Here is a 17,783-nt window from a genome sequence, read left to right as displayed (position 1 = left end):
AATATAATATTATATGAAACATAATTTAATAAAAACAAAGAGTCGTAAATGGTATTTTAATTAAGTCAATACATAGTCATTACCGCTGTTTGTGATATCAGGTAAACGGAGAGCAATAAACGATTCAAAAAAAAAATTATAATAATAACAGTGAGTTAAGAGTGTTAATAGCGAAGTGACGTCTTAACTACTCGACCAACTGGACAAAAGATGCAAGTGCACAATTATTACGCGGTTTCTAACGGAAACATGTCCGAACAGGTTACCGACCCGTAATTAGCCACCTAGAGCTAAAAATCAGCTGCAAAAGTTCCAGTAGTTGTTTGAAAAGTGAAGGAGCCGACAATGCACGTAAGTATATATGTGGAAAGCACTGCCAAGAAACTAAATTCGCAACAGATTTCTAAAACCTACCAGCAATGTCTTTAGGTATGCCATTTAGCAACTCGAAATGATCCAAAGGCCTCTATTCTTTCAAATTATGACAGTTATTTGCACTCCATGCGTTAATAACCGGATCATAACTGGAACATAACTGACTATGTGTTATACCTAAATAAACTCACTCTTTAATGCCTAACAGTACTCGCTTTCCCAGTTTGAAGCATTCTTAACATCTATAATATCGATGCTGACATCATATTGTAGTTCAGTATTTGGAAGTTCTTCAAAAACGCTGTGTCTGTGATGCTTTCGTTGTTTGAATTATGCCTGCTTATCTTAGATTAAAGATTTCGGACTACAATTAGTGGCGCTGTTCCACACTCATTAAGCGACTCAAGCAGACTCCTCCCAATTTTAGTGACTTTTGTATACATTTAATATTATTTATTTTATCAAAATCGGCATTAAAGTTTGAAAGTAAATGTAGACGGCACTTAATTTCTATCGGGCCTTTTCGGCTGTTTTAACTTTAAGTCATACTATAAATAATACCGAGTAAGTTCTTTGTCGGTAGATTTCAATTACATCGAGTGCTTGATATTATATATTAGGGATCCGGCGTCAATATTATATTTTTCGGTATCGTCGTCTCTCAGCTGACTCCATATGTCATATACTTTACACAGTAAATAAAACTCATTCTTTCTATTTTAAAATTTCGGTTTAGAGACCAGAAACAGCACATGATATGTATGCGCCCTTAGCGCACTTTGGTTACAACGTTCTTAACATAGATCTGCCAGCTGTCAAGATTGCACAACATAACCTCAATAATTGAGTTAATAGTTGGTTTTATGCTCATAATTCGTATTATCCTACATATACTTCTTGACAGAGTTCCAAACAAATGTTGAACAAACAAAGATAAATATTTCCTTTTATATGTATTTGCATATATATTTTTTTACATCGGTTTATCAAATTTCTCTAACAACCATTTCTGTTGCATATTGTCCGTGTCACATTTATCCATAAGTAAATCTTCTCTATTCGTTGATACTGCCAAACACAACTTCGAGATGACATGTCTTAAGAAACGATTTAATGTGTCGTACGTCCAATACTGTAAAATTAAAAATAAAACAATTAAAAAATAATAATATTGTTGTTGTTGCTGGCAACTTTAAATATTATGCATACCTGATTTCCTTTTTTGCCATGACAGTTATATATTATCAAAAAATTACCGGAATAATCCAAACAATAATCACCGTGACGTATCTCACCAGCATAGCTCATAAACCAGTGCTTTTTCGAACACAAGAAATTATAAAAATTTGGTTTTTTTTTTATTTAAAAAAAAATTAAAACCTGCTTATTTTACCTGATTTCCTTCTTTTCCATGACATGGCCATAGACCAACTGGTAGTCCTGACATTGCTCGGCCATTCACATCTAAGCATTTATTACCGCCAGCGCCTAGATTTCTTATCTAAATATCTGAAAGCTATTTTCAAAAGTTAGTGTTTTGAATGCAGCAAATTCTCACCTCTCCAGCAGAAAGCGGATCTTTGGGTATTTCAAGTTCTGGATATATATTTTGCATATACCATTTAAAGCTTTCGCAATTCAGCCTTTTCCTTTAAGATAAAATATACATTAATCAGATACAAAAAGAAAAAAAAACAAAAAACAAGAAGCTAAAATACCCTTCACAAATACAAAATATTTCTTACAGGAATTTAATTTTTAACGGTTAGTTTGTATGGCAGCAATTTGTTATAGTGATCCGATTTGAATAATTTCTTCGGAAATTACACCATTGATTTAGCCAATAATACATGCCAAATTTCGTGAAGATATCACGTCAAATGAAAAAGTCTTCCTTACAAGCGGTAGATTCCGATCGTTTACTTAGTACGGCAGCTATACGCTATAATAGTCCGATATCGGCCATTCCGACAACTGAGCAGCCGCTTGCTTAGAAAATAAAGGACGCAAAATTTCAGGTCGATATCTCAAACACTAAAGGACTAGTTTGGGTATATACAGACAAACAGACGGACATGGCTAAATCAACTCAGCTCATCAGTTATATTTATATTTTATAGGAACTCCGACTTTTCCTTCGGGCTCTTACAAACTTTGTGACAAAATTAATATACCCTGTTCAGAGTATAAAAAGATATCTAAACGAGCTGGGGCGGTAAGAACGTTCGAGTCATTGACGAATAGATTACGAAAGACAAGAAATCGTTCGTTCTAAATTCTCGTCTAACAACAAAGGTCAAATGATCTACAAAATATGCGCAATTGAACTATACACATGGCTTGAAACTGTTTAAAGAAGTTCGGGTAGATTTGAGCAACTTTTTCGAAAAACTCTTTTGAAAGATTTCGCGAAAGTATTATGCTGTAAAAGATATTAGAAAAAATGGCAGCATTTTTCACAAACTAAGATTTAGATATGGATTAATCAGAAACACTGAAATTATTACAGCTAAGAGATCACTTTACTTTATTTCAGAACTCTTCAAAATCTAAGGAGTTCACTGTAGAAGGTTTGGCATTCAGCGATAATGGATACCAGAAACGTAACCTATGGTAATTGCCTTTTTTGTTTATTTTAAGAAAGAACAGTATTTCTCGTGATCTAACAGTATTTGTACAAAAACGGCTTGAATGATAAGCTTGATCCAACAACAGTTCCTACACAACTGAATGATGTATGGAGACTTAGTCAAATTTTGAGCCTACTTACCGCAGTGCAATTTGCGTTTCTACATTCCCGTAATCACCCTTGTCAAAATGTATCTTGTGATAAAAATATTTGGCGTAGTTATCCATCCAAACTTCAGCTAAACGCACAGAGTTTCTGTGTTTTACAGCGCTCACCTGTTAATTTCATGGAAAGTTGTAATTCCTTTAGTTAAGCCGCAGTATTTCTTCGCTAACATCATATTACATTATATGGAGATGTTAGTCGAAAGATGTGTCCAACGTGAGAGCAGGGTATCATCTCCAAACGACCATCACACATCCAAGTTTTAAACGATAATTCCAAATTCTCAGCACCCCAAATGAGAAAGCCAGTGTCATAAGTGCCGAGATGCTCGAAAAATACACGACTAATTGAGAATAGACCGCCAGGCATTGTGGGCGAATACACAGGCTCCATGGTGTGCTGTGCAAGTTAAATTTCATTAAAAGCGAGTTCAGCTCAAACTTTTCACACTCACATTTCTACGCTCGAGCTCACGCTTGGGTATTGAAATCCAGGTGAATGCTAAAGTCCAATCGAAACCGCCAATAAGCGTATCATCTACATTCGTATACTCGAATGTCATGTGATCGATGTTCGCAATATTTGGATAGACGACTGTGGTGTAATTGCGCGCTATGCGATCCAGTAGCGGTTCCAGCCAGCCTTAAAGGAAATAAATAGCGCGCGTTGATTACCATTATGGCATAAATCTAGTTGTGCATGTACCCTCGCCGCACTCGCAATGCGAATCGAGAAACGTCAAAACCGGCGCCGTCGCATATCGTGCGCCCATCAGTCGCGCTCGTATTAAACCTTGACGTTTTGGCGCGCGTATTATGCGTACCTTTGTATACCTCTGTAAGTAATTGTCGAGCTGTTCTTTAGTATGCGCTGCAAAACGTAAGTTTACCGCATTATAATTGGTTAAAGTTTGTTATGCGTTCCAATTTAGAGTGTACACAGAGTGCAGCGCTGCAGGTCTTACCCATGTCTGAGAAATCGTCGACCAAGATGATATTTTTAATCAACTTTTTCGGAGATCGGTTTAAGACAGAGTGCACCGTTCGTAACAATGTCGACCAGGCCTCATTGTGAAAACATATTATTACATCGGTCTGTGGTAGGTCTCGCAAATAACGAACGGGTTGTTTGCACCTTTATAAAAATTGTAATGGTGAGATGTTTGAGGAAGTGAAGACATTCACAACTCGCTATTTACCAATCATTCCGCAGATCAGGCAGCGATCGTTGCACCGAAATCATATCGGATACATATTGATTGAATTTATTATACCGCCAACCGTCATCCACGGCCTTCTTCATAGCCTCCGTCATATTTGTGGGCAAATGAACTGGTCTACCCAACTCACCAGGTGCATTTGTGTCAATTGTCAATGAAGACTGAGCACTTGACGCTTGGTAGAACTGTGGAGCTGATAGTAGATTACAAAATATTTAAAAAAAAAAATATTGTTATTTTCTTACTTGTGCCTACTGCAAACACCATCTTATCTAAGACTGCTTTAACTTGGAGGAACTCAAAGTCAGTTTGCAGAGACTCTGTGCTGCTACCATCGGTCACTGGCTCATTAAATGTCGTTTCCGTTGACTCTGGCGCCTGTAAGTTTATATCCCGTAGCCGTTTGTAATAAATGAGTGTCATCAAGATAGCAACTACCACTATAAGCTTGTCAATTGATAGTGGCCGTCGTATTCTGATGAGTTTTTGAATAATTCGCAACATTCTGGTAGCACTTTGGGAGAACATTTTGTACTTAATGTTGGGTTCAGCTGTAATTAATGAGGAAAACATGAGAAATTGTATGCGTCAGTAAAGATTTAAAAAATACACTTAAGAGCAATATAAGCTTTTGCAGAACCGATATCTCAAGGCTTTAGATATAGATGCAAAAGTTTACAAATCTAATATAGTTTAACTTTAACTACACATAAGCTTCAGCTTTCATTGGGATCATTTACATATGCATTGCTTTATATTTTATTTAGCTACATAATACATGATGGCCAGATCTTCGCTGCTTTCTTTTATCATTAATTATTTATTAATTATATTATTTAAATATTTTTACCGAAATATTTATATGCCACTTGGTATCAGATTTTTTTGCTTTAAATATTTGTTATGCTAAGTTTACTGAATTTTTTTACCGATATTTTACGAGCGGCTCTACACTAACCTGCTAACGTCTAATGTCGAAGTACATCTCCTCCTATATTTAACTGACTAAACTCTCTTCAACCGTTTGGGGCATTATTCACGCTGATTAACCGTAAAATTTAGTGACGCTTTTAGAGCGCTTGACTGGATTCGATTTATGCTGCTTAATTATATAATAATGCTCTACGAAAATATTACTACTATTAAGTTTTCACCATATTTTAAGAGCTCAATATATACGGTTTCAAAAATGTTGCTAACTTTTAAAAAAGTTGTTAGTGTGCTTTGTAATTATTTGATCGAATACGATCGCAAACATTGGTGTAAATAGTTAACGATTATCAAGCGTTTTGAAACTACATGCAGGCGAAGACAGTACACGGAGTTTATCGCTCGTTTCCAACTAAAATTTTGACTATAGCTTCATGGTACTGCTCATTTCAAAATTGCTAAAGGGATTAAGATCCTTTTTTTATTATGTTTTGTAAAGACAGAGTTTTTAGAATCATCGCTGCTTGTAAAGGTCCGATGATTGTGATTCAGAAGATTGGCCTAATGGCCGACATTTTGTATCAAAATGTCAATATTAGAACGGTCTAGGATATGTCTAATAAAGGCAGAAGAAAATTAATTTGATAGCTTTTTCTTTCTTCCAGAATAAGTTAGCAAAATTAGGTCTATTTCTAGACCAGCATAACCCCTTAAATCAACTAAATATGTATATTAAAATTTATACAACAAAAGATTCTAACTGCGTATATACTTGTAGTAATAATCACAAACCAAACGGAAGAAACAATTTATAAAAAACTCGTTTATGCTTCAAATAGGAATTGTTTGAGGAGCGGTCTTAGAAAAATCTTCATGTCAATCAGTGACAGGTTTGCAGCCTAAATTCTTCATAATAGCAACGAGCGCTATCAACCCAGGTTCACCCAGAGAACATAAATGGTTGTTCTAAGTTCTCTGGTTCACCTTTCTTTTAAGTTCTCTGGCTCGACAGCACTAAATAAAATAATGTTTCATTATTTGCTTAATGTTTTTGTTAAAATATAACAACCTATGATGAGTATCACTCTTATTTTTTATTTATTTAACTCATAACTATTTACTACAGCAATTTGCAAATAAACATAGCAAAACATTGCAAGTAAACAAATTGTTTGAATAATAGTGGGTTCATTCAATTTTATTTATCATGAATCACCCAGTATACCGCACTAACTGAACGTATGCACAGATGGCGCTAAGATCACTAGTTGCAATTTGCCTCACAACCAAAAGTACAGTGCCAGTTAAACCGTCGGTTTGTCTAGTCGTCAGCAAATAAAATATATTCTAATGCAGCGGCCTTCAAAACATGTATATAAAGGGATTGCATCCAGAGAACGCATATTATATGATAATATATTATATGATATACGTTCTTTGACTGAATCAGTAAAAAAAGTTTTGTATTTGTTTCCTCTGTTTGAATTATAGCGCTTGGTGTAGAGGCGTTGTTCCAGGTCTGAGTCTGAGTTATCTTTACACACTCTCAGTTTCGATACCTTAATACGTTTTATTCATTTCTTCTCAACTAACCGTACTTTCTGGACTACTGGCCACTAAAACCAGCTATTACTGGGATTTCACTTTTATAAAGAATTTATAAAAACAAAGTTATCAATCAGACACTGTAAATATATTTATGTAAGTAGAACTTTATTTTTCATTTCTTATTAATACTTGAATTGTTCTCCAATGCTTCCGTTTCCATCTACCCCACCCAGTTAACGTATTTCAAATTAAATGCCTGAGTTCTGTTTGATCCAAGAGCGTAGTGCACCGATATAGGTGTACATAGCCGGTTTACCAGCTGCGCCACAACCGAAGCCCCACGAAACGACGCCGAAGAGTTTGTTGTCAACTGTCAATGGGCCGCCAGAGTCGCCTTGGCAAGCGCTAACTTGACCACTTGGATGACCAGCACAAACCATACGATCCGTAATACCGGGTATATTCTTTGGATTGCAGAAGTCACGACTCCACAACTGTACGCGTGCATACTTCAAGCGATTGGGCAGCTCCAGATTACCATTGATGGCACCAAAACCGCTAATAGTGGCAACCGTGTCAGCCGCGTGATTTGCCTCCGTATCTGCCAATTCAATCACGTCGATATTATCATCCAGCGTCACCGGCGCGCTCAGTTGTATGAGCGAAAGATCGTAGTCCTGCGTCTGTCGATTATATTGTGGATGTATAATGAATTTGTCAATTTCAAAGGATTTGCCGTTACGGGTGAGCAAATCCACAGTGCCGGCGATGACGCGCATTTGCGCAGGACTCTGACCGATCGTGCAATGGGCGGCAGTGACAATCATAGTCGGCGATATGAGTGAACCACCGCAATGATGACGTCCACGCAGCTGTAATGAGACCTGGTGCGGAAACTGGCCGGGCAGCGCAAAGTTACCGCCTATAATACGCGTACCGGCGGCAACGGGTTCTATGACGATTGCGCCGAGACAGACCAAGCTAAGCAGTAGGTACATATTTTTGTAAATTAAAAAAAGTTTTGGAATATGTTTTCAAATAGCACTCGAACGAGACCACACATAAACTATATGCTAGCCAAAGAATGTATGCGACTTTTATAGACGTCGAATTCTTATATAGTTGGATCGAACATTAGAAACAGCTTTGTTGTCTTGCCTTGGAATATGCGTTTGTTTTGTATTTGCTTACCTCGACGGAAATGGGGTCAAGTGTAGCGCTGAGAAATTACCATCCAGCTGTGTGTGCAAATTGGGTCAGAAATTTTGCAAACACCATACGCAGGGTCAATGACAATCGGCTACCCTAGTGCGTCGTTTAAGCGCTTTCCAGCGCTTGATAACTTATAAATGTTTGTAGGATTGCTTGCCTACTTAGCTGGAACCAGTGGGCTGCCTATAAAGGCATTGACTTTGAGTTAGTCACTGTGTAAATATTTTCCGGCTGTCTTCTACTGTATCTGGAGTCATGCTGCGCGACCGTTATCTTTCGCTGGGAGACATTTTGCGCCAACAATTGTTGAGATTTTGCAAAAGAACCGTTAAACAATCGGACGTGCAAATATTTTTTGCATGCGCTATTTTTTATTTAATTTATTGTGTTTTTTTTACAAGTTTGATTTATTTTTTGTATTTTTTGCATTTTAAATTCTTTCCCTATATTTTTGCAGCCGTTGGGTTCAATGATTCCGCTACTATTTGTGGAATATTTATTTAACGTTTACCCTCACTCTGTCCATTACAAATCATCCATATATTTTGCCAACGTTCGCGATTGTAGATGTCTTTATAGTTCTGCACTGAAACGAGGAATTCCTAAAAGAAATATTAAAAAAGTGTTAAGAAGTGGGAAATCTATTTCAATGGCTTTTAAGAATCGTTGAAAGCCACGAGCTCAAACCACAAGATTATATAACCGAAGTCCGTTACCAACTTTTGTGTGGAACATGGCCGGAAAGAGAAAGAACTATACCCATGACGAACACATCTAAAAGCTCCTTAAAGATATCATTTGAAAACTCACTTTTTGATCCAAAATACAAATAAAAAGTTCTTCCAAACTTCGACGGCTTGCAAGTATTAAACATAATTAATATTGCATGTATGATTTTTCCAAATCAAGAGATATCGTTATAGCTTGAGGACCGATACGAAAGTATGATAAGGAAAGAGAGAATAAGGAACTAAAAGCTCTAAATACACAGATCTAGTGCACGTTCTTCGCGAAAAACTACTTGGAAATTTTAAAAACTAACTATCAGTTAGTTGCCTTCCTAATAATGTTATGTATTACCGATACGTCTTACGACATTCGTTGATCTCGTGAACTTGCTCGGTCAGTATAAAGTATTCTGTACAGGATACTCACCGGCCCGAAAAGTGTTTGTACAACTACGTTTTCCGCCGCAAGATTCTTATTAGTTGGGACATGTGTGATAACTAAAGCGGTGTTGCTCTGAAAGAGATAGATGAGTACTAAGCTTATGTTGTTGTTTTGAAAAAAGGCAGAGGTCTCATTAACTGTACAACCCACAAAAGATTCAAAAATATTTTTTATAACCTACATAATACTCACCGGCACTGGCGAACCATGACTTTCGAAACGCTTCTTCGGCTCAATGTGAGTGCAAAACCATTTCGTATATGCCGAGGGTATCTCCTTGCCGGGACCACAGTTCTAAGCGTTGAATTCATTACAAAATATGGCTTTTAAGTCACAGGACTAAATAATAAGCTCCAAACTTACACTTTTCCTACATAACCCAAGTGGCAGGTTGATTTCGCCCCATTTTCTCGAATCAAAGGTCGTATAAATCATGCTCTTCAAATCTGCCGATTTCGGCGCACTATACAATAGCAGCATATCATCTTGACTCTCCACACATTCCAAGCGAAATTGTTGTCCATATTTGATCACCTCATTGGTGCGATCTTTCTCATCGCCACTGACTATACGAAACGAATTGCGTACACAGGGTGTCACCGAGGGCGCAATGGTTATTTCGCACTCGTCATTGATATTCTGACTATGCCGCACAACGCGCTCATTGATGATGACCGAGAGTGCGGGCTGTGCCTTTACATGCTCCTCACAGATATTCATCTTCATTGGCATTAACTGTACAATGGCGCCGAAGTAGACATTCTCTTTGGGCGCCTCCAATTCGATGGCTTTGTGAAAATTATCGAAGAGTCGACGTGTCTTCTCCACCAATAATTGTCCACGGTCACGTAGGCTCTTGAAGGCTTGCACTTTTTCCTGTTTGTAAGCGTACGCAAATAAATATTTTATTGCCATATTAGTGATATCAACACGAACCTGCTCCAAACAGATGTCCTCAAACCAATTGCCAATGCGCACCACGGGTCGATAACGTGCGGTCGGTATCATCGATGTCATTTTGCATAAGATTTTATAAAAATTGTAATTATCTCTTCGTAATAAAACTATATTAAATAAAAGTAAACAAATATTTGCGACGTTGCTTGAATTTTATGAAAATAAATAAAATTTTAATGTCTTCTGCATTCGAGTTTTTCAAAAAAAAAAATATTATGAATACAGTTCGAGTTAGTACTGTGTGAAAATTATCGAGCTTTTATTGCAAGAAGGAGAATAGATAGAGTAGTAGTTGATTCGTAGATTCAAAAAAAGGTGTGGTCGGCAGAAACCCCGACCTTACGCGGTCGCATTTAAGTAATCATGATGTTCCATATGCTTCCAAGTCCTAACGATATTCTACAACTCGGTTTTTCCACCCTAGTTGCGCAATTTATTTTAAATTGGAACATTATTGAACATATCAATGATATCCGATCTCAACTGACTAAAGGCTGAGCATGCGCAAGGCCAATGTTCTTAGGTTTCATCATCCTACGCGCAAGCTCTGTATTATAACGATTACTAAGTTTGTAGATGTTTGATCTCAGAGGTTATGGCTCTGTGATGACAGTACCACTCTTTAAGAAACTCAAAATTGCGTGATAAAGACGTAAAAGAGCATAAAATTTGTGAAATATTGTCTGGTACATGTCGAGTTAGAACCGCTACGGTATTTTCTCTCAGACGTTCCAGCTTTTGCGAGACTACGGTTGAAACATTTTTGATAAGCTAACAGAGCTTTGTCTAATATATGAGAATTTTGATGCGTACTTGTATTTAGGATTTTTTTTTCGGTAGCAGCATTTTTTGGTTTTCTATTGTGGGTAGCAAGCGACGCTTAAAGTTGGAACCGAATGAGCTAAACGGTATGACATCACTAAACTATGAAGATTTTCTTGAATAGAAAAGTAATATATTTCATTTGGGTTTATAAACAAAATTTTAAAACCCTCATTACCGCTGCTTTTGAAATTTTTGCTCATTACCTCATTACTTCTTGCTGAAGTATTTTCTTCTCTTTGTGGTATTCATCTTTATAGCATCTTATAAATAGAGGGTCATACAAATTTCTGATCAGCCATAGCACCAGCAAAGATTTTTTTTATACTAGAAAAAGACTAACAATCGACAACTGGGTAGAAACTTAGATCTGGTCGACTAGTTGAGCGTACATCTACAATTATATACCTATTTTTTATAGTTTGAAGAATATCATACTTTAGACATGGTTATCATTAGAGTTCGGTCACTATGGTCTTTGTGGTATTCTCAAAGTTTATATTGTTTGATTATAACATCTAAATAGAAGTTCATCTTAGTTTTGCTTGGTTTTTGCTGAATGTTTTTGAGAAGTTTTTTCGTATCGGTTTTCTATATTTTCGTTTTTGCTTAGACATAACTTGAGACCCCGAACATGATGTGACTATTGTTGGGTTATCTTAGTGGTTTAGTGCATGGTTTTATAACAAGCATACCAGGCAGTGTCGAATACAACTCAGTTTCCAGTAAATCTACATGATTTGCTCCAAATAAAGTAAATGCTTCGTTTTTACCTAATAAACAAAATACCGCTTGGTACTCGTCAACTATCACGAACCACAAACCCATGTACAAGTATATGCGAATATACTGACTATATTTGATAATATAATGTGCATGTTTCTGGGAAACTTCATTGCTCACAAGCCTCTATACTCTTCATCTAACAGCGAGTTTTCTGAAACCACAACTGTATGAATATTAAATAAGTTAAGTAATACCTTAGCAAATATAAAGTTCGTTGGCAATGAAAACGGCTTTTATGTGATATTATGAGTATCAACAATAAATATGTATATAATTCGTGTAGAATATTGAATAAGCCAGTCGTTAAATATACATTAATTAGAGAGACTTAATCCAGCTAATGGTTTAGAGCTAAATGTAGTTTGACGCTTCCTCTAAGTACTACTAAAGTTGTGTAGTTGTGGACAATTGGATAAAAGTCACTTAGATAGCACAAAGTCTATAATAAAAGTCAAGCTTGAATAGTGAGGGTGGTGAGAAAAGTTTATATGAAAAGCAGTCAATCAGCAAACCAGTTGATTTATCGATAAATCAGCGGTTTACAATTAGTTCGATTATGATATTAACGAGCGGCTTAAGTTTGTAAGAAATGGTGAAATAATTATTCGAACTCACAGCTGACGAGAATTTTTACTATGCGAGTAGATAGCATAAGTATCAGAAGTACATATAAAAGTAACTAGACAATTTCTTGCCATTTTCCTCGAAGTAGTTGTTTGAGTTTCGAGAAAGGGCATTTCTTTAAGTTTCGATGATTATCACATTTTTGTGATTTTGGTTTGGTATTTTAAATTTTAGAATCTGAGCGATATTATCAGAAATTTGAAAATCTGAAAGACATAATCGGAATAAACTGTTCAAGCTGTTCAGGCACGAAAAAACCAAATGAAGAGGCCTTAAATCTAGAACAAGAACACAGAACAAGTTGTTATCCATTTCCTTCCCCATCGCACGTTTATTTTCATCTTCATATAAGTAAGAAGTACACCTGTTAAGGGTATTAGAACTTCGGTGCAGCCGAGGATAACGGATTTTCATGTTTTGCTGTGCGTTTAACACAAAATACGTTAGTTCATGATGTTATGGGAAGGTTTTATTTACAGTCACTAGTCACTAGTCATGTATTAGTTTAACTGAAAATCAGCCAACAAGCCGGTCAAGCACGCCGGTTATAGTTATCTGTCTGACGAATGGATGTCAACTGCAATTGTTATACAGCACATATGTATTAGTTTATGTAGGCACACACTTATAAGTATATATAAATACTTCATTATCTGTTTTCGACACTGGTGATATTCACGTGAAGCGCTGCGACGCCTGCTCTCGCTGCTCGCCTACTAATCACGTTCGCTATCTAGAGAATCTCGTGCTTGTTTCTAGCGACTCGATAGCATTCGCAGAACATTTGCTGATAGCAAATGGCATTTTTGTTGTTGTTTAATTGTTGTTATGAACAGTATAAACAATTTTGTGAAACAAGTTTTGTTTTGTTTTGCTGGCGTTCTTTTGTTGTTCAAAACAGTCTAATATGCAAATATGTATATACCTAATGGTATAGCGGGTTAACGGGACAATGACGATACATAAAATACATATGTATAAGTATTTACATTTTGTTAGTATTTTCTAAGTAGTTTTCTTCCTATGCCTAGTTTAATGGATTTATTAGCGACAGTGATAAGCTGGTTTATTAGTAGACTAGATAGTAAACCGATCCAACAACTCATGTGAGACAACTGTATAAATACTGACGGTCTGTGTGTGTTGTTGTAAGTGCAGCAGCAGCACTTTAAAAGGCTGGTGTAGGTGACATTTGAGCTGTTAGACGGAAAGCTGTGTGCTCTGCGTCAACAAATGAAAATGTTATAAAAAAGGTGAAAGGCAATTTACAATATACATACATATAGATGAATGTGTACCAACCTAAATTGAAAGTAAATTTTGTTGGTTTATATTTGCAAAAAGTAGTATATTGAAATTAACTAGATACATACATTTGTATATATGTATACATATGTATATATATGTCTATTGAGTCGTCATTAGATCAGATTTTTTCGCACAAATTTAAAGTTTTTGATACACGAGCGACTATTTTTATATACATATATGGAGCTTTCTTTTTTTATTTTTTTTATTAATTTTTATTTTATTTTTTGTTTTCGAGAAGGAAGCATTGAAAGCTTGAACACCATGTCAACGTGGAACTTTAATCCAAACTGAACGTCCCACCGTCATATACTGAACCCCCTGGCACCACTGTCCAGTATTACGTTGAGAGGAATTTGAAAATCCAACTCGGACAAATATTGAAGTTCGCACGCTGGTTGAATGGGCTCAAGACCAGATGGCTGCTGATCCTGAATTTCACAGAAAAATTGTTGAAGCTCAGTTTTGGTTAAATGGTTACGTTAAACAAAGTTGTTGAGTTTGCAGTGTTGATAATCCCCTTGGCTTGTGGAGACGGCGTTTCATACTCAAAATGTTATTTTATATAAGTGAACGATAGCGATCACAAAGCTGTCACATGCATACTACTAATCCGGATCACAAGCAAAGTGCGTCGAAGTTCAGTAAAGAAGTGGTAAGATAAGTCTGACCGGTTAGTGCCGTTTCACACAGGGATTCAAAAGAGTCTGATGTTTTTCAAATTTTCTTTTGGTGTCGCTCTGGGCATTCACACGGTCAAAAAGAGTCCAGCAACTCGAGTCTAGTTTTTCTGCATTCCTTTTCACAAAATTTTCGTAAATATTTGTGCGGTTCGACTGCGCAACACCGCGCAACACTGCGTGCTGCGTATTTCATTTGTATGTTGAGATGATGGTCACACATTTTGCTTGCAATGAATTACCATGAATATGGTAGAACAATATGCATAATACAAGTACCTACCCGCTAAATAGTTTCAAAGAAATACTAAAGACGGGAATTCCCTAATCCACAAGAATGTATTGAATATCCGCTACTAATCTTTTCAAGGCCAAATTTATAATAGGAATTTCCTAATCTTTAAGTATTAAAAACTCATAATTTCTTTACTCCGTATTAAAAATTCATAATTTCTTTACTCCATAATCTATATCTTAATTTTCTCCTTATTTACAATTTGTCATAATATTTCTATTATTCTATGCATACGTATTTGCATATTGCATACAAAAATAGATAACAGAACTCAAATTTGCGATCGAATTCATTTGAAACCGAGCGCTCTTGCAACCATTCAAAGAATTTGAAAGTGGAAAGGAATGCTGAAAAGGGTAGCAGCGAGCTGTTACGAACAAGAACACAAAGCGTGCCACCCAAACACGAGTGGCACGGTCCCTTCGTCTTTCCTCGTCGTCCCCTCGCCCACAATAAACTGGTATGAGACTCTTTTGAGTCCCTGTGTAAAACGACAGTCACGGCTGTAAAAATTTTGTCAGCGCGCAGAACAAAGTTTCTATCATTTTCTTAAAAGCCTTGTGCAAAAACTGATGTAAACAAACGTATGTGTGTGAGTTTGCATCTTTTTTTAACACATGGGTGTTCGGAATTGTTTCACTATATATCTATACTGCTCACTCTCATATCTTTTTCTAAGTCATTGCTGATCATAAATCTATCATAGCTGCAATTTGTCAGTTATGACTGTAAATGTCTATCACAAGTGAAAAATTCTTTTGCGCAGTTGATAATATAATTTTTATTTCGTTAATAAAATTAAAACTTTTAAAATAAATTAGTTATAATAATATACCTAAATATAAAAAAGGAGTGTAACAAAAATATAATTAAATAATAAATTATGAAAAGAAATAAAAACTTAATTCCAGTTCATGAATAGTTCGGGATTTAAAAATGCCTAAATAAAAATGAAAATTACGACACGACACATAAGCACAGGCAGCTACATAAGTATTTCACAACTTTTCGAAACTTCTATGGAAATGTATGTTGTCTTCTTTTGACGTATATAGACTTTGTTTTTGGAAAAACCGTGAACATTGACGGTCATTTTACTATTCATATGACTGTCAGTACTGACATAATAAATGTGAGTGTATTGGTGAACCCATCAGCAGTTTCTTGTAGGGCTGTTATAGAACGAGACCAACTGCTGGATTCAGATAGGGTGCAAAAATAGCAATTAAAGCCTTGCGATAATTTAAATAAACACACACACAAACAAAGGCACATTTTATTTACCTAATTAACCACGGCAGTCACTGCTAAGAGCCATATATCACAAATTTATTAGGGCCACTAAATAATATGGTCAAGCAAACACTACGATTTACAAGTCGTTATACTTAAATACACACGCACACATATAAAAAAGCAGCGCTTCCAATAAATTCATTGAATGGAAGATTCGTATGTGTTTGTATATGAAAGTAGACTTTCGATTTTCTGGTTGCAGATTGTAAAGCAAAGTCATAAACCAAAGAGTGGACTCCTGCCAAACTGATATGTGAGCGCGAGTGAGAGCGCGTGTTGTTATGCAGAGTTAAACGCCATTGTAGTAATGCATATGTAGGTGTGTTATACTAAAATATGGCACTGATCGATTTAAAGGTTGTAAATAACTCACACATACACATACATATGTACATACATATATATTTTTATATATGACATTATTACATATTAATATTATATATATATATATATTTCAGGTTTGGGTTTCCGCAGTTCACAGTGTGAATCGTTGCAGAAAAATGAATTTTTATACCTTGTACAGGGTATATTTAGTATGCCATGAAATTTTAAGCAAACAGAGGGAGACATCGGAAACCCTATAAAGTGTATAAGTATATGTAATAGATCAGCGTGTTAGGCTGAGTCGATTTGCCGTGCCCGTCTCTCTGTATATATGCGATTTAGTTGTTCAGTTTTTGAGATATCGAACTGAAATTGCGCTTACGTCCTTTTCTCCGTAAGAAATTGTTGATTTGTCAGAACAACCGATTTCGCACCACTATAGCATATATGTAGCTGCCATACAAACCGATCGATCAAAATACAATATTAATGTCGAACACTTTTGTATTTAAATTATTGTTCAATGCAACGCTTCAATTCGAAGAGATTGTTCAGATCGAAACACTAAAGCATATAGCTGCTATACAAACTAACAGATCAAGATTAAGTTCTTGTAAGCAATATTATTTTGTTTTTCACTTTTTGGCGAAACAAACATTGTACTGTTGCTAACTGTGCGCCCGATCACGTGCTGCCTGAACTAACGGCAGCTCAGTTGAAACGTGCGTGTACTTACTATATACACATACATATAAGTATGTATATTTATTGGCTCTGGTACATGCGCTATGCGCCTCTGCCATATGTTTAATTGCCATATTTGCTAAGTACTCTATTTGTTTTTCCACATTGATTCAAGCGATAAATAAATATGCCTCAAAAACAGCTAATAATAATAAACAATTGCTATTTCTAGTTGTTGAAAATTTATGCAAGTCACCAGATTGTGTGTAAAAAACGTGTTACGCACGAGGTGTGATTTCATAGGCGCAACTGCGCTTATAAAAGGTTTTTATTATCTAACGATCTAGATTGAATTTTTTATACTCTCGCAGCATGTTCCTACAGAGTATAATAGTTTTATTGATCTAATGGTTCTTTGTAGCACCTAAAACTAATCGAGTTAGATATAGGGTTATATATACATATATGTATAAATGATTAGGATGAAGAGACGAGTTGAAATCCGAGTGACTGTCTGTCCGTGCAAGCTGTAACTTGAGTAAAAATTGAGATATCTTTATGAAACTTGGTACACATGTTTCTTGGTACCGTGAGACGATTAGCGTAATCGGACCACTGCCACGCCCACAAAACGCCACTAATCAAAAACGAATAAATTGCCATAACTAAGCTCCACAATAAGATACAATACTCTTATTTGATACACAGGATCACATTAGAGAGGGGCATATGCAGTTTACGGTACATAACATTCTTCAC

At 36.0% G+C, this 17,783-nt stretch overlaps 3 protein-coding genes across 3 annotated transcripts; all 3 read right to left on the bottom strand.

Moving 5' to 3' along the window:
• Positions 1-1,348: 1,348 nt before the first annotated feature.
• On the bottom strand, positions 1,349-4,560 carry LOC106623655 (putative polypeptide N-acetylgalactosaminyltransferase 9). The gene is given in 9 exon segments (XM_070108132.1): positions 1,349-1,507; positions 1,585-1,692; positions 1,769-2,024; positions 3,146-3,279; positions 3,350-3,568; positions 3,624-3,811; positions 3,875-4,039; positions 4,134-4,303; positions 4,368-4,560. Coding segments are annotated over 9 exon segments (1,515 nt in total). The 5' UTR covers positions 4,484-4,560.
• Positions 4,561-7,010: 2,450 nt separating this feature from the next.
• Positions 7,011-8,301, bottom strand: LOC106623656 (trypsin-1). Its single transcript, XM_014243252.3, has one exon. The coding sequence runs from the start codon at positions 7,862-7,864 to the stop codon at positions 7,115-7,117; it is 750 nt and encodes a 249-aa protein (XP_014098727.2). The 5' UTR covers positions 7,865-8,301; the 3' UTR covers positions 7,011-7,114.
• Positions 8,302-8,427: 126 nt separating this feature from the next.
• Positions 8,428-10,440, bottom strand: LOC106623657 (cilia- and flagella-associated protein 161). Its single transcript, XM_014243253.3, has 5 exons — positions 10,185-10,440; positions 9,612-10,124; positions 9,441-9,542; positions 9,234-9,320; positions 8,428-8,680 (listed from the first exon to the last, which is right to left on the bottom strand). Exons 1-5 carry the CDS (start codon positions 10,263-10,265, stop codon positions 8,579-8,581), a joined length of 885 nt encoding a protein of 294 aa, XP_014098728.2. The 5' UTR covers positions 10,266-10,440; the 3' UTR covers positions 8,428-8,578.
• Between the last annotated feature and the right edge of the window lie 7,343 nt (positions 10,441-17,783).

The sequence above is a fragment of the Bactrocera oleae genome, chromosome 4 (genome assembly GCF_042242935.1).
Source record: "Bactrocera oleae isolate idBacOlea1 chromosome 4, idBacOlea1, whole genome shotgun sequence".
Classification (NCBI taxonomy): domain Eukaryota; kingdom Metazoa; phylum Arthropoda; class Insecta; order Diptera; family Tephritidae; genus Bactrocera; species Bactrocera oleae.
This window is presented reverse-complemented; position numbering and strand designations above follow the sequence as displayed.